Below are 27501 nucleotides of genomic sequence, written 5' to 3'. Positions count from 1 at the left end.
TTGAGGTGAATGAAGAACAGTGTTTGGTTTTGGAAAGCAGAGGGTTTGGTTATAATGAGAATACAGTAAGACATTATGGACAGGATAACACCATACTAGGTATATAGGATATTCTGATAGACTTTTGTACTGGTTTCCTATTAAGTACACTCATTATCATTTAATTTTTTTCAGTTTTTTTCTTAATAATGCACCACTTTGTGTTTCTTAATTAAAAGAGGGCATCACATGACTGATATAAGATGTAAAGCCAAGGGCTTACTATGTTATTTCAATAGCACAATAGTGAAAAATATGACAATTATTATACTGTACTGGCACACTTAGTGCAGCCCCTTATAAAGGTCAAATAATTTTGGAGAATAGTAATTGGAGAAGAAGAGAATGACTAATGGTAATGTGACACTGCAATTACAGGAGTGCATGCTCCAAGTGAATGCTTCTATACATTTTTACAATATCCACATTATACAATTTAGTGCTTATTGCATAACAGTAATAATGATGAGACATTAAAAGAACCATTATACACTTAAATGAAAACATAAGATACTTTCTTTTGAGATATTAGGTTGTGAATAAGCACAAGTAGTGTGTTCACCCTTCCCCGATCCGGTCCCCACCTCCCCACCTCCCCCCATCCCAATCTCTCCACTAAACCCTTGTCTTAGATTTAGAGCTACCTGTGATATATCAGGAACCTCAAATTCAACACATACAAAACTGAAATCCTAAATCTTCCTTTCTAAACATATTCCTTCTCCCAACTTCCTAAATGGTTTGGAACCTCAGAATTATCTTTGACTCTTCCTGTTCCTTTTCTCTCTAATTGTTTGCTAAATTTTCATAGGTTTCCAGATGGAAGGGACCTCAGAGGTCATCAATCCCAACTTCCTCATTTCACCACTATAATACCTGTCATCAGCATCTCCTCCTCTCTACTTAGACTGCTACTACCCTAGACCTTCACAACCGCTCTGAACTACTGTCTGCAGCTTTCTAACTGGTAGGCTTTCTCTTAGTCCTTTCCTTTGTCAATCCATCCATTTACATACCTGACAATAACATTTTTTGTGGCAAAGATTGTTACTCCTCTGTTCAAACACCCTCTGTCACTAACTCCCCATTGTTTCTAAGACATAATTTCCTTATATAGCAGGATCCTTAACCTAGAGTCTATTAACTTAAAAAATTTTTTTTGGTAACTTGTTCAGTTGTGTCCAACTCTTTGTGATTCTTTTTATGTTGTTTTCTTGACAAAGACACAAGAGTAGTTTGCCATTTCCTTCTCCAGTTCATTTATAGATGAAGAAACTGAGACCAACAGGGTTAAGTGACTTGCCCAGGGTCACATAGCTAGTAAGTATCTGAGAGCATATTTGAACTCAGATCTTTGTTACTCTAGATTTTACTTACTTCCTTATCCATTGTGCCGCCTGGCTGCCCACAACTGTATTTCAATACAATTAGTTTCCTCTGTAATGCTATGTATTTTATTTTATACATTTATATTATTTTAAGAAGGATCTATAGAATTCCTCAGGCTGCCAAGGGAGTTAATTTCACAAAACAATTTAAGAACACTTGTTATAAGGTCTGGCATTTAAGAACTTCTGTATTTTGGTTCCTATTTCCCTTTGCCAGCCTTATTTCTACAAACATTAACATTCTTGTCAAACTGGATTATTAGCTGTTACCCTATGTACTATCACTGCTCTTCAAGCCATCATATAAACCTTCTCCGTGTCTAGAATGCCATCCCTCTCATATCTATTCTGTCACTTCATTTGAGGCTTACTAAACTCAGATGATACCTCCTCAATGAAGACTTTTTTCCTGATGACCCTTCAGATGAAAGCATGCCCTTCTTTCTGAAATTCTCCCAGATAATTTTGTTTGGATTCCTCCTTTGTTGCCCATTTCACCTTACCTTGGATTGTATCTAATTGTGATTGTGATAGGAATATCTGTATCTATATATACCCACATTCCTACTCTCCAAACTCAGGAGAATGCAAGATCCTTAAGGGCAGGCACTGTGTTATTTAAAAGACACACACACATTTTTGAATTGCTATAATTTTAAAATGTGAAAATAACATTTGTTGATAGTAGGCACTCTTATTTATCTTCATTGTGCAGCGGCTAGTGAGCTAGCTCCATTACCATGAAAGCCTGCATTCAAGGCCTGCCTCTGACATGACACCTTGTGCACTTAACCTCTCAGAGTTCTAGGCAACTTGCAGTCTGAACTGCAGTGGAGGGCTGCTCTGTCTTGGCAGAGGGAATTTCCTCACCCAGGAGTGCCCTACATCAAGTACCACAGGTCCAGCCCCTCTTTCTGTCTCTTCTTGCCAAAGGACAGTGTTTCAGTTAGTTGGCTCTTAAGAAATGAAAGAAAGAAAAACAAAATGTTCAGAAGTAAAAACAGAATATTAAACCTTTTCTGAATTTTGTACCTTTTTTTGTCTTCTTTCCTTTCATTTTAATAGAGCCTTCCTGGGCTGAGGAGCAAAGAACATATTTCAAAAGCTTTTTCATCCATTGAACAAACATGAATAAGTGTGGCATTTTGACTTTTTTAAACACAGTTGAGAATATTCTGTTTTGAAATAATTACAGTTTACTTAATAGGTAGTTTCTTGGCAACAAGGATGACCATTTTCTTCAAAATATTATCTAAAAGGTAGTTTGATATATTCCATTTTACTATGAGTCATCAAAATTGCATTGTTTTCCACTTACACTTTTTGAACACATGAAACCTAGTTATTAGGAAATCATGTTGCCTTTATTTTAGAATAATTTGTTTTGGAGGGGGAAGGCAAGGCAATTACTGTTAAAGTGACTTGCCCAAGGTCACACAGCTAATAAGTGTCAAGTGACTGAGGCTGGATTTGAACTCAGGTCCTCCTGACTCCAGGGCCGGTGCACTGTGCCACCTAGCTGCCCTAGAATAATTTTTTTCAATGATTCGATAATTATTTAAAATATTATAATGGGAGCAAATTAAATCTTTTATGCAAACACATTGCAAAGCATTTTATATATTTATTATTTATTGGTAAGAATGCAAAGGTACTATTATGCTAGAGAACCTATTCCTAGTCTAATCCTAAATATGGAGTCACTTAATAAATACTTCATGAATAGAATATAAACAAAACCTTAAAGATATACAAGCACAATTCTATAAGCAATTATTCTAACAGCATACAGCATGTTGCTTTTGTTTCCTCAATACAGAATAAACTTTTAAATCAGATACCAAGTTTCCTGATCATAGATTTAGAGCTGGAAAGGGACTGAGGTCATCAGTGGAGGAAAAAGAGACTCAGAGAGATTATATAATTAGACTGAAGATGATCTGAAATCAAAAGAACAACGAAGACTCAATGAGACAGGGTGCAAACCTCTGGTTTCTTGTCTGTAAAATAAGGGGGGTGTGACTAGACAATCTCTAATCTCCTTTCCAGTTCTGGATCTATGATCCTACTAATCAGATCACCCTTCTGAGTTCCTGTTTTGTGAAATCAAATGATTAATGTATATTCCATGGTCACTGAAAACTGAACATATCAAAAACAAACTCATTTTATCCCCCAAAGCAGAGTCGCACAAACTCTTAGAATTGTGAAGGTTCTTAATGGACATTAGTGCAATTAACTTCACATTTCCCAATTTCTGTTAATGGCACCAGGAAGCTTCCTCACTTACGTCATCTTTTACTGCTTACTCTCCTTTGGCCTTCACACCTAGCTCCCAATTACTGTCTAGTCTCTCAACATGTCATATGCATCCATTTCTTTTTCTATATCACGTCACTAGCCTCCATAAATATTAAATGATTCAAAATTGCCAAAAGAAAGAAGTACAAACTCCCTAGCTTGGCGATCCAGGCCGTCTACAAACTGGCCTTAACAGACTTTCAACAGCCTCACCCATGCACTTGGCCAAAACAACTTTCTTACTGTCCCAAGACCAAAATTTGTTCTTTCCTATCTCTATTCATCTGATGCGTAAGACCTTCACCTAGGAGACCCTCCTACCTTAAATAGTGTAAGTAAGGAAGATTTTGTTATTCTTTTTAGACTGTAGTTTCCAGAATCCTAGATAATATTTCCTAGGCTCATAACTTGTAAAGATCTCCACCAGAGTTGTGCAGTGAGATAGGGGGTGACACGATGTGATTTTTACTACATTTGTGCTGAGTGATGATATTGCTAAAGTTAACCTGTGGGGCTATTGCTGGCAATATGCCTTTTTTGTCTGTTGTCCTATAAACCAAGTGGGCACTGGTCAATGAGTGGGGAACCCATAGGGGAATATGACAGTGTAATGTTGTGTGTGCCTCAACTGGTCCCCAGTGAGGCTTAAGGGGATTTGGGGGAATGCATAAGCTGGAATGCTGTGCTTGTCTCAACTGACCCCAATGAGACATGGAGTAGCTGCTCCTTCTTGTTGGCCCCTGCAAGAAGGGTGATTAGGGGCATCCTGTAGGAGTTGGTGATCCCATTATCAGGAACTCACTGCGAAGACTAGACTAGAATAAAGTAAGCCTGTTTATTTAATCCCTTATGGTGACTCTGTCCCTGTCTTTCCTGTCTGCCCAGATTAAGAGTGAATCTAGTAGAGGCAAGAGTCCAAAAACGCCAATGCCTCCTGAGAAGCAGATAGCCTACAAAATTCTTTAATCAAATCTCACCTCTATGAACTCTTCCCTGACATTCTAAACTGAAGTAATTTTCTCTAGCTCCTACTGTCTGTATAACACATTATCATTTCAAGTCTATTTATCTTATCTCTATGCCCATTTTATTAGTTTTTAAGGGTATGTTTCACTCATGATGCTTTTTAGTACCTCCAATAGCATCTAGAACAATGCTACTCATTCATTTAATGGCAAATATTCATTAAGCATGTGGCAGGCATGTGCAAGGAACTGGAGACAGAAAGATTTTTAAAATGATGTAGTCTAAAAAAGTCAGAATCATATAGCATTATAACACTTACTATGTACTTTCCTTATAACAAATCTGAAAAAGGTAATGGAATTATCACTAAACTGAGATTAAAGGTAGTGACATTAATTGCACAGAGGCACATGGCAAGTAAGTGGTAAGGTCAGGACTCAACCTCAAGTTATCTGCCTTTAAATACAAAGATCTTTTAACTCTACTAAGGTTCCTTCTTGCATATCACAGGCACTCAATAGATGTGTGATGATTGGATCATCTATGCCAAGGCTTCCCAACTTGCAGCATAGTTAGTTATTTTCAAGGCTTGCCAAAGGGTTATGGTGAATATTTGTTCAATAACTATATAATCCTATTGCAATATTCCAAAACTAATGGCATCAGTGCACAAATTTGTGTATTGGATGGAAATGGTGATGAGGTTAGGGTAGAATAGAAAGGAGAAGGTAACTTTAAAAAAAAAAAAAAAGCTGAAGGAATGATTATTGTGACCAAATCAAATAAATAAGGTTTAGATAGAAAACCCTTTTTATACTGAGCTAGAAAAAATCAGCAACAATGAACCAATCAAAAGATACTGAGCTCTCTAATAACCAGAAACTCCAAAGTGATTTCTAATCGACGAAGTTACAAACTTTTTTGCTGTACCCTTGAAGCTATCTCAGTCTTATTAAACATGTGCTCAAGGCACAAATTCTATTTACAAATTATCTCTATGAATTCAGATTCTCAGTCCCAGTGGTGTGCTAGTAAATATTTAAAAATGAGCTCTCTGAAACCCACAACTTTTGGAAGAGCTGGTTGGAGAGTATGGCACACTTTTAAGTTTAACTTGAATTATTAAAATTTTCTCTATCATTATATTAAGTCTAGACAATCAATAAATCAAGCCTTGATTTGTAAAATTTGCCAATTTCCAAGGTGCTAGTGCTCATACTGAAAATTTAACAATCAGCTCTTTCTAGCTGACAGGAGCTGGCTCCTCTTACTCAGTCTTACTCTCAACCAAATCTAAAGCAAGAAACAAACTAAAAGCTGAACATGATTACGTGGGTCTGAAAAGTGTACAGTTTTAAAATGCATAACAGTCAGAATAGAGAAATGCTGGGCCCAAACAGATATTCAAAAACCTTAACAGAAACGAATATAAAGTACTGCATTTAAATTTTTAAAAAGTCCAAACACAAGCACACTTTTACTACGGGTTGCCTGGCCTGGCACCAGTTCATATGAAAGAGATAGGGAATAGGGGAGTTTGGTCAATGTATCTGAAAATGAGCAAAGAGTATTTACTCAGCTGCTGAAAAACTGAATATAATCTAAGGCCATTTTAAAAGAAGCACAAATATGTTTATTACAAGCAATAATTCCACTGTTCTCAGGTCTCCCCAACACATCTGGGAGATAATGTTTAATTCTGGATACCACATTTTAAATGGGACACTGACAAACTAGATAATGTCGAGAGGATAGTGGCATATCAGTGGAGGGGGGGAGGGTTTTGGAGGGGGGTTGGAAGCCACCTCATATGAAGAAGCTGGAAACATTTAGCCTTGGAAAGAAAGATTAAGGGGAGATATTATAGCTATCTTCAAATATCTGAAAGGTTGTCATATATGTGGAATAAATTTGTTTTGTATTGCTCTAGGGAACAAAATCACGATCAATGGGTGAACTGCAATTAAAAATATCACACAAGGAGAGCTAATGGAGTGGGCTTACTCTGCCACTGGAGATGTTTAAAAAGTTGCTGAATGAGCATCAGGGATGCTGTGACTGCATCTTCAGGAAGTGATTGCATTGACTGGAAGACAAGGACAAGACGACAGTTCTAAGTTCTAATCCTTTCAAGTTGATGAATCTGTGAGTCCTACTTTAAGGAATGGTGAGTGCTGGTCTCGGTATAGTGTTGCGAACAATAATTATGCATATTTCCCCCTAATAACTAGCTCTATTTCGTATTACTCTTTAAAAAACAAATGATATTGCTATCTGTTGGTTTTTTTCTTTCAGAATACTCTTGACAATAATCAAAAGGCTTTTACATTTTGGTTTTAGAGTGTGATTGGTGCATTCAGATATTTGACTGGGTTTGTTTCTTTTTATAGTTATTATTAGAATATTTCACAATTTCAGAGACCATATTACACCTATGTATCACTGTGCATAGAGGATGTTAGTCACTTGCAAATGAATACTAATGCCTTTGTTTTAGTCAGAGCACATCTACATTCCAGCTGGGTGTCCAATAAATTCTCTCTAATATAAGCATAGCAAGGGCTGTAATTCTTTATAGAATCATAATTTTTTAGAAGGAAACTGACAAAATTTAGTTTATCCCCTTCATTTTATAGATAAGAAAACTGAGATCCCTCAGAGAAGTAACTTGCCTAAACTCACACATCTGTTTACTGGCAGGGCTGAGATGAAAATACAGGTCTCCTGATTTCTGGTCCAGTTTTCCTATATTTATTACCCTGTTTTCTACTCCGCTACAGCTCCATTCCCAAACTTCCTCCATATCCAAGGGGCCATGAAGACTAGTAAGAGACAAAGCAGGCCAAAGAGAGATAACTAAAATAGTCTAAGTGCAGAAGATAGGAAATCTCAAGGAATGCAGGGCCACATCTTCCTCAATCCCAAGTTCTATGAGCAGTCATGTACAGTGCTCCTTAAACTGTGCAACCCACAGTTTAAGTAATGCTCAGAGAGGTCACAAGTGGGAAAAGTTTAAGAAATCTGAAATCTAGAAGATAAGTGAGTAGGGTAAAGTGTAGGGATGGGGGAGAAAATAGGGGACAAGGGAGTACTGCCTAGCACTTTAGGCAAGAAACAGAGGTCAGCTGGGGGGCCATTGGTGCTGGCTTGTCCTTCCTTCCTCCACTCTTGTCTCTGCCCTGCTTTCCTCTTCGGACTTTCCATGGATTCTTTCAAATTTTATGCACCTCTGTTCCCTCCCCTGCCACAAAGTCATGCTTGGTTAGCAAAGAAATCTGAAATTGTTAGCACAATCTGGAAGAGGCTATATACTCAGGTTAATTATTGTACCTAGTTTCGTGCCTTTAAAACAGTGTTTTTCTCTTTATCCCTCCTCTTATTATATACATCCACCAGGTCTACCTTAACTCCCCATTCCTTTATTGGCTTCTTTGAAAATTTGGTCACTGCACAAAAGGTCAATTAGAAGAAAATGTGTTTGCTTAAGTCAACGTGGTTTTTTAAAAAAAATACATATTCCACAGTTTGGTATGTTTGTAGATTTCTTATTAGCCAGTTTTCTCTCTCTAATTAGTTTTTCAATAGCTTGTAAGCATTCGTCTCTTTAGAAAACTGATCAACATCTTTGTGGAGTACCATAACTTTTCTTTCTTACAAACTGAAAATACTGCCCATCTGTATGTCACCCAGTTGTCTTTTCCTGACCACTAAGTTGTTTTTACTTAGATTTATTCTATGATCTGTTGTGACTGTATGCTTTTTTTTTTTCTGGAAAGCTATATTTTTATTTTGGAGGATTTCCATGTTCTGGTTAAGTGTAACATGAAATTTTTTCCTCCAGTCTCTAAAACATCTGGCAAGGTGGATATTATATTAAATCATCTATATAGTTAACAGCAGAGAGTGGGTATAATTTCTCTTTTGATTTATAACAAATGCTCATTAAAATGTTATCTACAGAGGGCAATGCATTAATGCCCTAGTGCTGCTCTCTTCTGGCACATGCAACACTACACTGTAGGTATTGATTTTCTCTGGTATTTGAGTTTGGTGGCTTGTCTCATACTTGTTCATGTTTTCTACCATCATTCCTCCTAATCTAAATTCTTACATGATAGAGCCAAGTCTCTGCTCTTTATAAGTGATCTGTTTGAAAATAAAATGAATATGAAATGCAAGAAACCAAAACTACCATTTTTTTCATTTCATTCAAATCTGTTCAACCTAATTAGCTTCCATCAGGGAATGGAGCCTTGCTATTAACTAGCAGACATGCTCTCTAGATCAGGTACATAGTTCAAAATTATATTCTAATTGCTATTAGTTGTAAAGTCCATTTAAAATGCAGATAGATAGGGACATTTCCGTTCTTATAAGCATAATCAAAGCGCTTCCAAATGGTACCATGGCATAACAATTCTGGGAAATATATCTGTGCATACATATATATATGTCACCATATATGCGTGTATAATATGCTGAGACTAAAAGTTTTTCTTTGTACTATGAAGCATGGTATGAAGCACTACATTTCTAAGGACACAAAATCCGATGATTATTCATAACTATTCGAGAAGTATCAGTTAGAATTAATGTATAAATCTCCCCCTTCAATCATTTAGTTATCATCTGTTCCCTCAAAAAGCATGCAAAGAAAGATCCATCCCACAGAGCATGCAGCATGCAGTCAATGGACAGCAGAGGTTAATAACCTGGAAGCATAGGATCTGAGAATGTGAGAGCAAGTTAAAGACAGGAGTTCTTCTCCATTGTCACTGAGGGTCGAGAAGCAATGCTGCAGCGTAGAGCAGTGAGAGTGGGGGAAATACAGTTTGTCCAGGACACAAACATATCTCCGCAAGTGGCGGCAGGTATAACTGAAAGACAAGGGTGAAGGGAGAAAAACAGAAAGAGAGGATATTTCCTTTCAGAAACTAATTAATATTTTACATCTAGAAAGTTTTTGTGCCACCAGTGGATGACGCTACAGAGAACAAATAGTTTTTAAAGAGGAAATAAAGTTTAAATGGCAAGAAAAATAGTTGGTGCCATTATTAAATACATGAGCGTCTAAGCAAAATTACTGAAGCCACTATCTCTCTGAGGGTAAGTTTTCCACATGGGGAAACTGGCCCATTGGGGCAAGAAAGACACTAGATGAAAAAAAATCTGAAAAGCTTGGTTCTGATCCAGGCTCAGGAAGCAAGGCACTTAAATATTTCAGCTTCAGTTTCACAGTCTATAAAACAGGGATTATACACATCACCCAGACTAATACATGGGGCTATTGTAAGGATCAAATGAAATGGTGGTGAAAGTTCTTAGCACTAACTGCCTGTCTCTCTTTTTCTCTCTCTGCATACATACATAAATACACAGGAGGTATTAGAAATACTATTTTATTCAGATCAACTCCTGGTAAAAGAACGATTTCAGGACATTCAAAACCAACTGCATTTTGAAACTGGGTTATGTTAGCAATGCAAATGTGCTCTCTGGCTGATAAGCAGAATAAACAAACAACGAATATATTAGATGATCCTCTAGAGACATTCAATCTTTGAGAAACTTGCTTTGATAATTATAGAAGACTGTAGAACTCATTTCTACATGGGCATAATTTTTAAAAATCTGCTTATCTTAAAGGAGATAATAGTTCAAACAGTTTTGAAATCTGCAAGTAGGCAAATTCCCATAGATGGACAATATTTATGCATTTAAACGTATCAATCATTTAAACAAGTATAAAGAGGAAACAGATAAAAAAAATTTTAAAATGCTGACTGGCCAATTAAAAATTCTTTAAAACAAGATGAAATTATGCAGCATTAATTACCTCTTTAACATTGAGCTGCAGTTCAACTCATTGGTCTTGCATCCTTCCTGGCTTAATATTCTCAGGGTTATGTAAATAAAGTGCTTCCTGCATTGTTCCTTTGGACTGGGGATTAAGATTCTAAATGGCCCAGGCAGTTAACAGGCAGAGGAGAGACAGAATGGCTTCTCCAGCTTCATTAAAAATCAGTTTGATTCCAAGTTGAATTATAAAACTTGAAGTAATATTATAATTTGCTTTTTTATAACTACTTTTCAATCTCATGTAATTATTTGTACATATTTCTCTGTGCTTAACTCTGTACAGTTCTGGTATTAGAAACAAATTTTAGCAAATCTCTCTAATTGTTAATATATTAATGTTCATTCCTAGTAAAGTGTTGAACAACATTTTTATTTGAAACATGTCTATAGTTCAGCTTGATGAGCTTTTTAATTATATGAACTGTCTACCTTAGGATTTCTCTAGAGAATCTTTCTAAGATACTTTAAGTCCTTACTGACCCATAATCCTTTCCTTTATGAAAATAATAACCTGGAAAAACAGAATCATAAAGATTAGAAAGATATTCAGAAAATGTATTATATGCTTTCTACCTTTCTTAAGATATGGTAAAAGGAACTTTACATTAGGAAAGTATTTTATAGTTCAGCATACCATAAAACCAACTTTAAATGTTATAGGGACTAAGCTATGGAAAGGATCTGAGATCATTTCATTGGACTCCATTTTGCAGAAGAAGAAACTAAGGCTCAGAGATTAAGTGATTTGCTCAAGGTCAAAGTCACTGAAGTAAATGGCAGTCCTGAGTTTTGAATCCAGGTCATCTGATCTCAAATCCAGTGCTCTTTCCACTACAATACCTACTTTCTCATATAAGAAAACAAATTGCCCTGAAATCTTGGTGTAATATTTTTCTTCATCTCTAGACCAACTTGTTATTTCAATCATGTCTAACTCTTCATGACCCCATTTGGGGTTTTCTTGCACAGATCCTGGAATGGTTTGTCATTCCCTTCTCCAGCTCATTTTTACAGATGAGGAAACTGAGGCCAACAGGGTTAAGTGACTTGCCTAGGGTGTCTGAGGCTAAATTTGAACGCAGGTCTTTCTTACTCTAGGACCAGCACTCTATCCACTGTGCCACCTAGATGCCCATTAGCACATCTTAACTAGTAAATAATATTTCTCAAATAAAAAAGACCTAAAATATGTTATGTGTTTTTTTAATGGCCCAGTCTGGTACATTTCAACTTTATTTAAGCAAGTATCTATTAAACTTCCAAATACTCCCAAGTGTTTTTCTTTCTTTCTTTTAATTATTATTATTTTTTTAATGTTTTACAATCACTGCCATAAAATTAAGATTTTATCCCCCCCACTACTCCCCTCCCTCCCCACGACAGCATACAATTCTGTATAGGTTCTACATATACTTTCCTATTGAGTATGTTTTCACTATAGTCATGCTACGTAGTCGAACTAAAATAAATGGAAGAAATCATATAACAAATCAAAACATAATACACAAACACACACACACACAAACATGATCTGCTACATTCTGCGAATGACTTCCATATTTCCAAGTGTTTTTCTTAAAAAAAAATTCAAATGAGCATGTTTAAAGGCTGATTCATTTAATTAAATATTAATTACACTTTTTATTATTTTAAGAAATGAAGATATTGGACAAAATGACCTCGGAGGTTTCTTTCAACTCCAAGTCTATGTTTTTATGATACCATGGATATTTTTGATTAAAATAGTATGTAATTCATTATGAATGTTTCTTCTGATGTTTACATATTTATTACAATACTGGTAAAGTTGGCTTAATCACTAATTCAGGCAAATGGAAACCAAAATTGACATTCTGAATTCATCTCAAATCAATCGTAATTCCTTAATATAACAGTCCATGGCATTGAAAACTAGCTTTTGATACAATATTTTCATTACCAAATGATCCTTATAAGAGACTACTAGGCTCACAGAACATTCTCAGTTAAAACATGTTTTCAGCAAGGTTTTCATTAATAATTTTTTAAAGGACCCACTTTAAATCATACAATATTTTCTTTTTCATTTAATATTTTTTAATTATTCTTTTATCTATTATCTTCATTTTCAAAAATATCTATCTACTACCTTCCTCCCACCTCCAAAGAGCTATTCCTCATGAAAAAGAATAAAAAATGAGAAAAAAGTAGTTTGGCAAAATTATCCATAAGATATTGTCAAATATATTTAAGTTACAACTATAAAATTAGGGATAACACTGCCATACTGCCTTTACTCTCTCAGAACTCATAGATGAATAGATAGAATTTTAGGACTGGAAGGAATTGCTAAAGTTTAGTCTAATTTCAACAATAAAAAAGTCAGCATCAATCAAAAACTATACTACAGAGATTTGTAAAGCAAAGGAGGATGGAAAAAATCCCTGGATTGGTGAGGACTTGAAATATTTTTGGTTGTCTATAAAGTCTAAAGAAGTCCAACAACAACAACAAAAGGAAACTGGATCAATATGCAAGAGAAAGTTGTATTACCATAAATATAATGAGCAAAAGAACATCTACACCAAGGTAAGTGCCTGAAACTCTACCATCTTGACGAAACTGGAAAGTGGTGCTGCCAGATAACAGCCAAAAAAATCCAGTACAAAAGCCCTTTCTGTATCACTCCTAAAAGACAGTCATCTAGAATCAACCTGAATATCTCTACTGAAAGAAAAGCAGCCCATTCCATTTTTTGGATACCTCTCTCTGTTTGAAAGTTCATATATTCCTTCTATCCTCTGTGGCTTTTACTTGTAAGAGGAACTTCTGCTGCCGAAACTCCCTCTGCCGATGTAGAATGTCGCTTTATTTGAAATTTAGGATCTTAGCAAGTTGACTGGAGCCTCAGAAATTAAATGATATAGCAGAGGTGGGGAACCTAAGGCCTCAAGGCCACATGTGACCTTCTAGGTCCTTGGGTTAGGCCATTTGACAGAGTCCAAGTTTTACAGAACAAATTTTTTTATTGAGATTTTTTCTATGAAGTTTGGATTCAAAGGGCCACACTTGAGGCCCACATGTGGCCTTGAGGCTGCAGGTCCCTACCTCTTGTCCAGGGTCATATAACTAGTATATGTCAGGGGCAGGCCTTGAAGCCATACCTTCCTGGAAATTGACTATGCCTGTAGCCCTTTTTTCCTGGTCAGTTCCACCCAGAACCTCTATTTTAAGGAAAATGATCCCAGGCCAACCATGTCTTTATTTCTCTCTAGGATCCCCTCCTGAGTCTGCAGATATTCTTTACTATATCTCTAAAACTCCCAAGTATCTTCTCTCTCTCCTCCCTACTCTTCAGCTTCCTTCAAAGTGTGATCTTCTCCAATCACAATATAAGCTCGTTGAGAGTAGGGACTGTTTTGCTTTCTTTGGTATTTGTATTCTTAGAACTTATCATCATACCTGTCACATATTAAATGCTTACTAAATGCTTGCTGACTAGACTTTACAATTCTTTGGCCAGTCTTCTACCCATGTAAAACCAACTCTTCTTGCTTCCTGGTAACACTGGTCTCAGTTCCAGTTTCCAGAGCACAAAACAAGCCTACTTCTTTCTCTACTTGACAATTCATCAGCTAATCTTAAGATGTCTGCCATGTTTTCCTTTAGTCTTCTTTTCTTTAGCTTAAAGAAACATATTTGGGTTTATTCAATCATTCCTTTTATATGATAATTTCTCAAACTCTCCTAATTCTTGTTAAGAATTTTTTCCAATTTGTTAATTTTTCTCTTAAAATGTGGCACTAGGAAAAGAACACAATACCTCACTGATCTAATGCACATGCTGAGCCAATGGCATTATTATCTCCCATTATTTAGAAATTATGCTTCTCTTAATGCAGCCTAAGACTACATTAGTCTGTTTAACAACTGCCTCTCACTCTTTGATTATTATATTGTACATTGGTCAACTAAAACCCTAAGATCTTCTTATCATGAAATTCTGTCAATGTAGTACTTATGCTGTACTTGTATGATTTATTTTCTTTAACTCAAAACCCAGAATTTTGTAGCAGGCTATAGGTATAAAGCAAATTAAATTAGTTTTCAGAAACTCTAATATTTAGGCTGTACTGCTTATTAGTCAAATGACTAAATTAACTAGTCATATGAGTAAATTAAGAGTCAAGTTTGTTAATTTCCTTTATCTTCAATTTCCACTTCTATAGAAAGGGAATAACATTGCCTCTCTTGGTTGACCTTTTGGGGGTTTTGTGAATATTGAGTATTACAGAATATAAGAAACTAGTAGGAAAACTACTGAATTCCAGACCAATATAAGCCATTAAGCATTATATTTCATCTTGTTGGGTTGGCTCCAGCATTCCAGACTGTTCAATCCTTTTCTAATCCTTAGTCTGTGAATTCCATATGGAGAGATTATGAGACCACATGACAAGACATGAATAGGATGAGATGATACAGATGGGTTGTGATTTGCACCCTTAGAGGGAGTAGCTTCATGAATGAGATCTCAGATTCACAAATTATTCTGTCACTTTCACAATAAACTATTCCTTCTAGCTTTATGTCATCTTCAAATACTTCAGTATGTCTTTATAAAAGTTTTCATAAACATATCTAAGTCTTTAATGCAAATGTTAAACTAGACAGGGCCAAAGATTGAATACTATTTAGAACATACTGGGAATCTCACTTCAGATTCAATTTAACAAACATTAATTGAGGCCTCCTAGGTGAATGGTGTTCTGTAGATTGCCATCACTGTTTGTTCAGCTGTGTCCAACACTTTGTGACCCCATTTGGGGTTTTCTTGGCAAGGATACTGGAGCAGTTTGCCATTTTCTTCTCCAGCTCATTTTACAGATGAGGAAACTAAGACAAACAGGGTTAACTGACTTTTCCAGGGTCACACAGCTAGTTTAGTGTCTGAGGTCAGATATGAACTCAGGAAGATGAGTCTTTCTGACTCCAGACCTAGCACTCTATCTGCTGTGCCACCTAGTTGCCCCATAGATGGTCAAAGCTCTCAAAAGACACTTTTGAATACAGTTATTTAGCCAGCTACAAAATCATATAACATCACTATAATTCAGTTCACAGTTCACCCCTTATCCACAAAGAAATCATGGAAGACTTTGTTGAATGTTTTTATATGAAGTACCTATTTTAACTTATTTTGTCCTCACAAAATTTCCATGAATTAGATACTATTGGGAATAATCATTCCCATTTTATAGATGGAGAATTGTGAAAAGAGATTATGTGTCTTGCTCAAAGAAATGTCAATCAGTGATAAAAGACCTTCAGATTAATGCTATTATATTTATTAAAAATGCCTTGCCATGCTTAGGAAAAGGACAAATTGAATTCATAGGTAAGAACTAAACAAAGGTCCAATTTTCTGTGGCAAATCTTTTGTTATGTGAGGGAAACTTCAGGGCTAATTTCATCAGGAAAATGTTTAGAAAGCAGAAAAGGCTGGTGAAAATAAACTTAATCACCTCTTCCCCCATACCTCCTCTGTTACCTTTTAAAGCAGTTCCTTCTTTTTGGCACTAATAATGAGTTGGGCACTAAGCACATTGAAAGAAAGCAAGGATACTTAAACAACAGAAGCTATATTTGAAAAACAGAATCAATCCTTTAAAGAAAAAAAAAGTTATGGCATAAACTTCATTCTTTATCGAAAACAGAAAGCAGAAGGAAATCAAAGTTTCCTTCTGATAAACAAAACAACATGAATCTTAATATAGTGAGATTCAATACTAAAGCTCTAAGATGTCAATGTGACCTTTACAATTAATGTCTGGAAAATCAGGAAAATTAGAGCCTGGGAAATCAGTAAATGTGGTCTGGAGTTATCCCATTAAAAACATTTGCTATTTCTTAAGAATGAGACTGTCTTTAAAAGAGAAAAACAAAATCTCCTTCATGTCTTTTTCCTGAACAAAATTTCCAAGATTATGCAATGTATAGATCTGAAATGTTTTTAAATCTTGTCATTCCCAACTAAATCAAGTTATGAAAACATGTCCTCTTAAAACAGTGCTCAAGTCCATTGGAAAAAAAAGAAACCTGAAAATGTTGCCTAAGAAGGCTGTTAGCATAAGGTTATTTAAATAAAACATTCTTTAATTTTTATTTTATAATGCAGTGGGTGTGTGGTGTAGTGGATACAGTCAGGAAGATCTAATTTCTATTGGTTTAACTACACTAGCTGTGTGAGTTACATTAGGCCAGAGGTGTCAAAACATGCAGCCTGTGGCCCAAACCAGATTAAAATGTAATTGGGAAATATTTAACAAAATAAATTAAAATAAAGTAAAATGTAGATGACATTACATTTGAAAACTAAGTCAATATTCAGTCCACAGGGTTCTCCATGTAGTTTAGTGGCTCCCATTGCTGAGTTTGACATCACTGCTTTAGGCAAAACTCTAAAGCAATATTAATAACAGCAACAATTAGCATTTGTATAGCATTTTGAGGTTTGTAAAACACTATGTATACATATATTTACACACACACACATATGTATACGCATATATATATATATTTGTTTTCCTCACTTGATTCCCATAACAACCTTGTGAGGTTAGAGCTATGATAACTCCACCCTACACCCCATTTTAAAGATAAGGAAACAAAGCCTAGAAGAAGTAAAGTTTCTTGCCCAGGGTCACACAGCTGAGAAGGGTCTGTGGCAGGATTTGAACTATAAGTTTCCTCACTCTAGCCATTATACTATTATGCCCTAACAGTGTAAGTTACAGAACTAACACAGGTGGAAGGCGATCCTCATGTTGAGGAAATCACATGAGTAGACTTAAAAAGAGTTACTATAGCAATAAAAGTACCAGGCATCTAAATAATTTTTTTTCTCTCTAAAAGGCTCAAAACCATAATTAAGGATCAATTACTCAGAGGGCTTGATTTATACGTAATATGTATGTATAGTGCTATACTACTGTTTGAGGTTTATGGGGTGTTCAGAAGGACTAGCACCTCTGGTGTGAGAGGTTGTTGAGCCCTTTTTAGGGCTGTTCATCCACCTTTGGTATCTCACCTGTAGCTCCAAGAAGCTGTAGCATGCACAATGGCCATACCCTGCTAACACTGTCTTGGCAGATGGGCCAAACCAGGATGAGAGTAACCAACAGGCCTCAACCCTGTTGGTGAGTTATAGAGCTGTCTACCTTAAGTCTGTGAATGAAGACTTTCCCCAGTGGAATGGATGGAATGGACAAATGAAACAATTTGTTTCAACAGCCATGAAGGTGGCTGAAGCAGGCTCTGTGGAGCACTTAGAGCTTGGTCAGTCATTGAAGACACTAAAGTCATCCACTGCATCCCATGCCATTATCAGCTGTCGTGACTTTTGTCCTGACACTGGACTTCAATGACTCTCGAAAAGAGTGAGGCTGATGTCTTTGTGCAACTCCGCCTCATCTTAATTCAACTCTTGGACAAATCATCTGTGATATCACTGGTCGTCTTCGAAAAGTAAAGATAAACAACAGTAGAGCACTACTAGAGTATGTAATAGAAAGGGTACAGGACTTGAGATCAGTTCAGTTTAGGTGTCAACCTTGGGCCTGCTACTTATTTGTGTGTAACCTTGGGCAAGTTACTTCACTTATGCTGACTTCACTCCTTCCTTTGTAAAATGAGAGGTTTGGATTAGAAAGTGCCTAATTTCAAAATCATATTCAGGCCAAGAATTATGCAAAGACCTCCTTATTTCCTTTTTACTTTTCCTTTCAGCTGATTTTCTTTCTTCATTTCAATGTTGGGTAGCAGATATAAAGAGTTGCCACATTTATTCTATGTATATGAGGGAGATAGGCGGTAGTTTCATGAATACATATTCATTCCAGATTGGCACATTTTTGTAGCTGAAAACAATTTACTATTATCCAGTGAATAGTTTTCCCCTGACTTCATTACTTTCTTCTTTAGTCTTTTTTTTTGAAGCATGTAGACTTCTGGCAAATCGCTGGCCACTGACACCTCTGATAAACATGAGAAACAGTTGAGAGTAAAGAGTAAATGAAATTCAGACTACTTATTTTGCTTTTCTAAAGCTCTTACAAATAGTAAAACAGAGAGGATGGAATAAAATAGGGCAACCTCTGGTATAGATACTGATCACTCACCCAATTTACTTAATATGTGTTATGCTTACAAGCCACTGCTTTTGGCATACTATGTAGATAAACACAGGGAGGATAGCCACGAATGGTTAAATTGATAAACTGATTGCTTGCCATTTGCATCATTACAGGGATTACTGAAAATGATAAGATCCTTGGTCCATGAAACTTTCGGAGAATTACTTAGCTCACAGGTTTTTGGAGAGGTCAAAATGAAAAAATAAAACGTGTGTAAAGTGCTTTGTGACCTTTACGATGTTAGAATGATGCCAGTTTTTATATTCTGTTCCAAGTTTAAATGAGGAAATTGAGGTGCTAAGACATTAAATGACTTGCCCATGATTCCATAACTAGAAGTGTCTGTGGAAGGAAGGATCCCAATCCAGTTGTACTGAACACAAGTCACCAACTCTGACCAACAGTCAATGTGGCCTTCCCTCACCTCTCTTCCATCCTCCTTCCTTCCCTCTATTCTCTGTGTGTACACATATACAGTATATGGACACACATACACATATGTGTATATGTATACACACACACACATACACACATTCAGTGTCTACGGTCTTCCGCTAGTCTACCACTCAAATAATACTGTCCAGAAGAAAAATTCCGCTCTGTGGAATTTGTTGTTAGTAAACTCATGTGTACTTATGCTTTCTTTTTGAAAAAGTATACACGAGTTATCAGTTTCATAATTTTTGAATTGATGTCAGGCTTTTTATTGCCAGCTTTCAAGACCTATACTGTTTCCCTTTTTGGAAAATGGGACAACCAATTTCTAAAGTTCTAACATCATTTCCTTTCTCAATGATTTCATAAAGATTGTTAATAGTGGTTCTAGAATCACATCTTCAAGTTCTTTCAATATTCTAGGACATCATTCACCTGGGCCTGGATACTTGAACTGATTTAAAACACCTCAGAGCTCTTTTTCTATGTCCTCACCTACTGTGAGCTTCAATTCTGTTAAGCACTTTCAAAATTCCTTTCAATTTGAAGACTGTTCTCCTTCAAGAGAAGAAAGCAAAACAGGAGCTGAGTGATTCTGCTTTCCTTCAGTCAGCTGTTACCTTATTTGCTACACAGAAATACCAATAAGTATTTCACAGATATTTTGTGGTTAAAAATCAATGAGAATTCAGCAACAAGCCCCTCATTATAAAAATAAGAAACCTAAAAGTCAGGAAGGTTAAATTACAGCCTTAACTCATTGTGCTATCCTGTGTACAGATTAGGAAGTGCAAAGTCTTGGAGTTTGAAGAAATCTCAAGAGAGTTATTTATCTAATCTAATTCATTTCTGAACAATATTATCTTCTTAAGAAAAGAGTTAATAAATGTCATTCAGAATTTCCTTGTAGTTCTACACAGTAAGGTGGAATTTATTGCCTTCTGAGATACAACCTTCTACTTTTGGAGTGCTCTAACAAGTTTCTCCTTACATCAAACCAAAATCTGCCTTTCTGCAATTTTCACCCATGGCTTCTGCCCACGAGTCTGATCCCTCTTCTACAAAATATCTCTTCATCTACTTGAAAAAGACCATCATGTCTTCTCTTCTCTAGGCTAAACATTATCAGTTTCTTCAACCAGTCCTTAAATGGAATCTGTCTCAAAGCTGATTGAGATGATGCCACCCTCCTGTTTGTCTTCTAAAGTTGCACCCAGGACTGAACATGTTGCTTCCAATGTGTTCTGAACATGTTGGAGTGTAACAGGATGACCACCTTCTAGTGTTCTGGACAACATGCTTCTTCTCATACAGTCTGAGATCATATTAGTTTTTTCATTGCCACATCATGCTGTTGACTCATGTTGAGCTAGTAGTCTATAAAAACCCCTAAGTGTTCTGGCTCCAGTTTGGAGACTTTTCCATTACATTTTTTCTTTGTTTTTACTTCAAAGACTTAAAAAAACCCCACTGTTATTATTTGTATTAATTAAAATCCTCAGCTCACTCTAAGCTCCAAATGTTTTCCTCTGTCTGACTTTCACATTTCTGTTAATGGTGTCAATACTTACCTAGACATCAGTGTCCAAAACCTCAGAGGCATCTTTATCTATTTTCTCTTACCTCTCTAATCTAATTCTGCCTTCATGATATCTCTTTTACTTGTCTTTGCCATTCTCCTCCCATTGCTTCCACCAATCATCAATATAGGCTTCACTGTTATCTACCTCATATATTCTAATAGTTTCATGACCATTCTTTCTGCCTATACTCTCCCTCTCACTATCCTGTCTCTCTTTTCCATTGCTCCAAGATTAATTTTTCTTATACAAAGATTTAATTATGGTACTCTACCCAAAACTCTTCAATGGCTCTCAAATTGTCTTCAAAATAACATGCAAAGCTCTTAGCTTAGCAATTCTGGCCTTCCTTGAAATGGTGTCTGCCAACATTTCCATAATTACTTCACACATACCATTGCCTTCCAGCTACTCTAATCCTTCCTTTAAACAAATCATCTATGTTCTATTCATGATTTTCCACTTCTATACACATCCCATTTCTTTGCTCAAGCATTCTTTAAACTCTGCATCTTTACCTGTTGAAATATAACCCAATCTTCAAAACCCAAATAAAAATCTTCTTCAATTCACAAAAAAAAAAAAAACAACCCAATGCAACCAAGATTAGGAGGGAAACAGAAACCTGGGAAAGAACTGTTGCAACTAGTGTCTATGATAAAGGATTCATTTCTGAAATATACAGAAAACTGAGTCAAATTTACAAGCATACAAGTCATTCCCCAACTGATAAATGGTCAAAGGATATGAACAAGCAGTTTTCAGAGGAAGAAATTAAAGCTATCTATAGTCATACGAAAAAATGTTCTAAATCGCTACTGATTAGAGAATCAAATCAAAACAGCTCTGAGGCACCACATCACACCTACCAGACTGGCTAACATTACAAAACAGGAAGATGATAAATGTTGGAGAAAGTGTGGGAGAGCTGGAGCACTGATTCATTGTTGGAGGAGCTGTGAGCTGATCCAATCATTCTGGAGATCAATTTGGAACTATGTCCAAAGGGCTACAAAAATGTGCATACCCTTTGACCTAGCAATATCACTTCTAGGACTGTATCCCAAAGACATCATAAAAATGTGAAAGGGTCCCACATGTATAAAAATATTTATAGCAGCTCTCTTTCTGGTAGCCAAGAACTGGTAATCAAGGGGATGCCCATCAATTGGGGAATGGCTGAACAAGCTGTGGTATATGAATGTAATGGAATACTATTGGGCTATAAGATATGATGTAAAGGAACACTTCAGAGAGGCCTGGAAGGACTGACATGAACTGATGCTAAGTGAAAGGAGAAGAGCCAGGAGAACATTGTACACAGTAACAACCACAGTGTGTGAAGAATTTTTCTGGTATACTTAGCCTTTCACAGCAATGCAAGGACCTAAAACATTCCAAATGGACTCGAGGCAAAATGCCATCTACATCCAGAGAAAGAACTATGGAACTGGATCACAGAATGAAGCAAACTATTTTCTCCTGTGTTATGTTTTGTCTCATGGTTTCTCATATTCATTGTAACTCTTCTACATAACATGATTAATATGAAAATGTGTTTAATAAGAATGTATGTGTAGAACCCATATAAGATTTCATGCTGCCTCATGGAGGGAGAGGAAAGGGAGGGGGAGAAAATCTAAGACTTATGGAAGTGATTGTAGAAAACTGAAAACAAATATATTAATAATAATAATAATTATAATAAAAAACTTTTTCAAGAAACCTTCCATAATCCTACCAAGTAGAAATGATCTTTCTTCCAACAGCTCCCATAACACTTTGCTTGTATTCTTCTTGTTGACTTATCATAGTCTTATATCATATTTTGTATTTGTTATTTGTGTATATGTTGTATTCCCTCAAAAGGTGGACTGTGCCTTGTTTATTTTTATGTGTTCTTCAAAGCTTGGCACGGTGCCATAAAAATAGTAGGTAACTCAATAAATGTGAATGTTAGTCTTCCTTACACTACTGCCCCATATTTGTCTTGGTTATGTGGTTGTTAATTATTTCCACTAGTTTGTTTAATGACTCTTTAGGATTCTTTAAGTATACTATCATACCATCTGAAAAGAGTGACAATTTTGTCTCCTCACTGCCTATTCTAATTCCTTCGAATTATTTTTCTTCTCTTATTACTATAGCTAAAATCTCTAGTATAATATGGAACAATAGTGTTGAGAATGGGTATTCTTGTTTCACTACTGATCTAAATAGGAAGGCTTCTAGATCATCCCTGTTACACAAAATGCTTGCTGATAGTTTTAGATAGATACCACTTATCATTTTAAAGAAAGCTCCATTTGCACCTCTGCTGTCTAGGGTCATTCACAGGAACAAGTATTGGATTTTGTGAAAAGCTTTTTCTGCATCAATTGAGGCAATATGATTTTTGTTGATTTTATTATTGATAGGGTCAATTATATTGATAGTCTTCCTATTACTTTTTTCTTGTCTTATCTTTTTTTTTATTTTTCATTTTTAACACAGATTATAACAGATAAAACAATTCAAACTTTTGGTCAGGTGATAACTTCTTTTTAAAGCATTTACAATATGGGCCACAAAAGAATTTTTTTTAAACACTAACCAACTGAGACACAAATAATATTTATGTTGCTAACTTCACAAGCTCTTGACCTGTCTCCACAGTATTACTAAGAATTAAAGGACCCTAACTTGTTGTTGTTGGTCTAAAGTCCTATACCTAATAGCATAATTTTAGACTTAACCTCGGATGTTCCCCTACCAATAATCTATAACTGTATAGATCTGATATTAAGCTTACAAACCTTTTGACTATAGGAAATTGCCACCAACAGTAGGGACATTGCAGAGATACAATATCTCCCCAACTTCATGTCAATTCCAGGCAGAATTAGATTATCCACTTGCATTCAGTCAGGCTTAAAGTCTGCCAGGTGTCAGTGGGGAAATTGAGTCAGGAGAATCCTATCTCAGCCCAGGCTGAACAGCCACTGTCCCACCCTTCCCATGAGATCACCTTTTGCAGTTCATACCAGCATCTCACAGGCTTACTGGCATCATGGATTGGAGGCTCAGATCGCCTTTCTTGCTACCTATACCTGGAGTTAGTCTCAGAAGAACAATCACTTAATAGTCCCATAGCACATAAAAATGGCAAGTTTCAATAACCAGGTTTCAAATATGATTATAGTTTCACTTTGGCTAAGGAACATCTTTTGAGGCAACTCTTAAGTGGCTTACATGCCTTTCTATACATGTTTTAGTTCCTGATTAAATGGCAATCATAAAGTCAAATTTACCATTAAAACCTTGACTTTTCCATCAATGCAAATTTTACCCAAGTTTACCTTCCTTTAGGAAATTTAGACTGAAATTCTTTTATCTAAATTAAAGATGTCATTGATTTATTTTCAGTAATCAATTCAGTCAGTTGTTTTGATACTAATTGCTTTTACCTCACTTTGTAATATGTCCAATTTTCCTCCCCATCACTCCCCTCCCCCTGCTTCCTAATACCTTGCATTCTGATTACTCTTTCCCTCTATGTACCCTCCCTTCTATCACATCCCACCCTTCCCTTATCCACATCTTCTCTCTTTTCTTGTAGGGCAAGATAAACTTCTGTACCCTACTCCCTGTATTTCTTATTTCTCGATTATATGCAATAAAAATTCTCAACATTCGTTGCTAATACTTTGAATTCCAACTTCTCTTCCCCCCCAGTCCCACCGAGAAGGCAAGCAATTCAATGCAAACTAAATATGTGTTGTTTTGCAAAAGACTTCCATAATAATCACGTTGTGTAATACTAATTATATTGCCCTCTGTCCTACTCTATCCCTCCCCTTTCTTTTCCCCCACAATTGACCTTATCTCTTCTCAAAGTGTTTATTTCTAGTGACTCCCTTCTCCCATTTGCCCTCCCTTCTAACATTCCCCTTACCCCACTTGTTGCCTCCTCTCCTATTTTCCTGTGGTGTAATGTAAATTTTCATATCAAATTTAGTGAGCATATTATTCCCTCCTTCAGTCACATGTGGAGAGAGTAGCTTCCTTTTCCCCCTCTCCCCTTCTCCCTTTTCTCCTCCATTGAACAAGATTTTTCTTATCTCTTTTATGAGTTACAGCCTGCCCCATTCCATTTTTCCCTTTCTCTTCCTGGTATTTTCCTCCTTCACCCCTTAATTTTTATTTTATTTTATTTTTGTGTGTGGATATCATCTCTTCTGATTCAACGCACCCTGTATTCTCTATTTACATATGTGTATGTGTGTGTATGTACAATCTCTCCACCTACCTAAATAGTGAGAAAAGATTCAAGAGTTACAAATATTTTCTTTCCATGTAGTAATGTAAACAGTTCAGCTTTAGAGAGTCTTTTATGATTTTTCTTTCCTTTTGACCTTTTCATGTTTCTCTAGATTCTTGTCTTGGGAAGTCAGATTTTTCTATACAGATCTGGTCTTTTCCTCAATATGAATGATTGAAAGTCCTCTATATCATTGAATGGCCATTTATTCCCTTGAAGTATTACACTCAGATTTGCTGGATAGGTGATTCTTGGTTTCAATCCCAGTTCCTTTGACCTCTGAAACATCCCATTGCAAGCCCTTCGATCCCTCAATGTTGAAGCTGCCAGATCCTGTGTTATCCTGATTGTATTTCAACAGTACTCAAACTGTTTCTTTCTAACTGCTTGCAGTATTTTCTCCTTGATCTGGGAACTCTGAAATTTGGCCACAATATTCCCAGGAGTTTCTCTGTTTGTGTCTCTTTCAGGAGGTGATCGGTGAATTCTTTCAATATTTATTTTGCCCTCTGATTCTGGAACATCAGGGCAGTTTTCCTTGATAATTTCATGGAAGATAAAGTCTAGGCTCTTTTTTTTAATCATGGCTTTCAGGTAGTCCTATAATTTTGAAATTGTTTCTCCTGGATCTATTTTCCAGGTCAGTTGTTTTTCCAATGAGATGTTTCACATTATCTTCTATTTTTTCAAATTTTTGGTTTTGTTTACTAACTGCTTAGTTTAACTCATAGTCATTCATTTCCGTGAACTTAATTCTCTCAATGAATTATTTTGTTCAGTGAGCTTTTGAAACTTCTCCTCCATTTGGCTAATTCTGCTTTTTAAAACCTTCTTCTCCTCGTTGGCTTTTTGGATCTCTTTTTCCAATTGAGTTACCCTCTTTTTAAAGCTATTACTTTCCTCAGCATTTTTTTGGTTCTCCTTTAGTAAGCTGTTAACTTGCTTTTTAAGGTCTTCTATTGCCTGAGCCCAGTTTAAGTTCCCTTTGCAGGCCCTAGAGGCAGAGGCCTTGACTTCCTCTGACAGCATGCCTTGTCTTTCCTCATCTGAAAGGATGGGGGGAGGTACCTATTCCCCAAGAAAATAACCTTCTGGGGGGCGGAGCCAAGATGGTGGAGTAGAAAGATGCACATATGTTACCTCCGAACCCACTGCCCATAAAATACCTGTAAAAAAAAAGAACCACCGGCGAATTCTGGAGCAGCAGAAGCCACAGAACGGAGCGGACGAGATTTCTGCTCCAGGGAGCCTGAAAACCTCTCGCAAAAGGTCCCCTGCGCCCCAGACCCAGAGCAGAGCCCAACCCTGCCTCGGCAGCACCGAAAGGAGCAGATCTGAGCAGGCTTCAGGGACAGAATCTCCAGCAGCCACGCAGGTCCCTCCACCCACAGGTGACAAGGGTCGGTAAGAGGGTCTCTTTGGCGGGTCGAGAGGGGAGTGGGGTGCCCCCATAACTCAGGCCCCCTTGGGAGGCAGCAGCGGAGGTGGGAGCAGACCAGGGCTCCCCAAGCAGGCAGGACCCTGGATCCATTGTTGAAGGTCTCTGCATAAACCCCCTGAGGGCACGGAGCCTGTGAGCCGGCCCTGCCCTGACTTGAGCACCTGAACTTAATTTCACACTGAACCACAGCCTTGCCCCTGCCCAAAGCCCTGAGGCTGGGAAGCAGCATTTGAATCTCAGACCTCAAGTGCTGGCTGGGCGGATCTGGAGGCGAGGTGAGGGTGGAGAGGACACTCAGAAGTCAAGTCACTGGCTGGGACAATGCCCAGAAAAGGGAAAAAAATAAGACTATAGAAGGTTACTTTCTTGGTAAACAGGCATTTCCTCCCTTCCTTTCTGATGAGGAAGAACAATGCTTACCATCAGGAAAAAATGCAGAAGTCAAGGCTTCTGTATCCCAGCCCACCCAATGGGCTCAGGCCATGGAAGAGCTCAAAAAGGATTTTGAAAATCAAGTTACAGAGGTGAAGGAAAAACTGGGAAGAGAATTGAGTGACATACAAGCAAAGCATGAAAAACAAGTAAACACCCTGCTAAAGGAGACCCAAAAAAATGCTGAAGAAAATAACACCTTGAAAAATAGGCTAACTCAACTGGCAAAAGAGGTTCAAAAAGCCAATGAGGAGAAGAATGCTTTTAAAAGCAGAATTAGCCAAATGGAAAAGGAGATTCAAAAGCTCACTGAAGAAAATAGTTCTTTCAAAATTAGAATGGAACAGATGGAGGCTAATGACTTTAGGAGAAACCAAGAAATCACAAAACAAAACCAAAAGAATGAAAAAATGGAAGAGAATGTGAAATATCTCCTTGGAAAAACAACTGACCTGGAAAATAGATCCAGGAGAGACAATTTAAAAATTATGGGCCTACCTGAAAGCCAGAAAGAGCCTAGACATCATCTTTCATGAAATTATCAAGGAAAACTGCCCTGAGATTCTAGAACCAGAGGGCAAAATAA

The 27501-nt window shown here is 36.7% G+C and overlaps 1 protein-coding gene across 2 annotated transcripts in view; it reads right to left on the bottom strand.

Moving 5' to 3' along the window:
• Positions 1–27501, bottom strand: part of DYM (dymeclin) — a 601776-nt gene that overhangs the window by 247672 nt on the left and 326603 nt on the right. The window contains exon 14 of one of the 2 annotated variants that reach the window (XM_072605142.1): positions 9407–9571. The exons of the other annotated variant lie outside the window; for it this stretch is intronic. Coding sequence (XP_072461243.1) covers positions 9407–9571 — 165 coding nt within the window. The remainder of the gene's footprint in view (positions 1–9406; positions 9572–27501) is intronic. 2 annotated transcript variants of the gene reach the window in all.

Source organism: Notamacropus eugenii, chromosome 4, assembly GCF_028372415.1.
Source record: "Notamacropus eugenii isolate mMacEug1 chromosome 4, mMacEug1.pri_v2, whole genome shotgun sequence".
NCBI lineage: Eukaryota > Metazoa > Chordata > Mammalia > Diprotodontia > Macropodidae > Notamacropus > Notamacropus eugenii.
The sequence above is the reverse complement of the archived record's forward strand: the minus strand, read 5'-3'. Positions and strand labels throughout refer to the sequence as shown.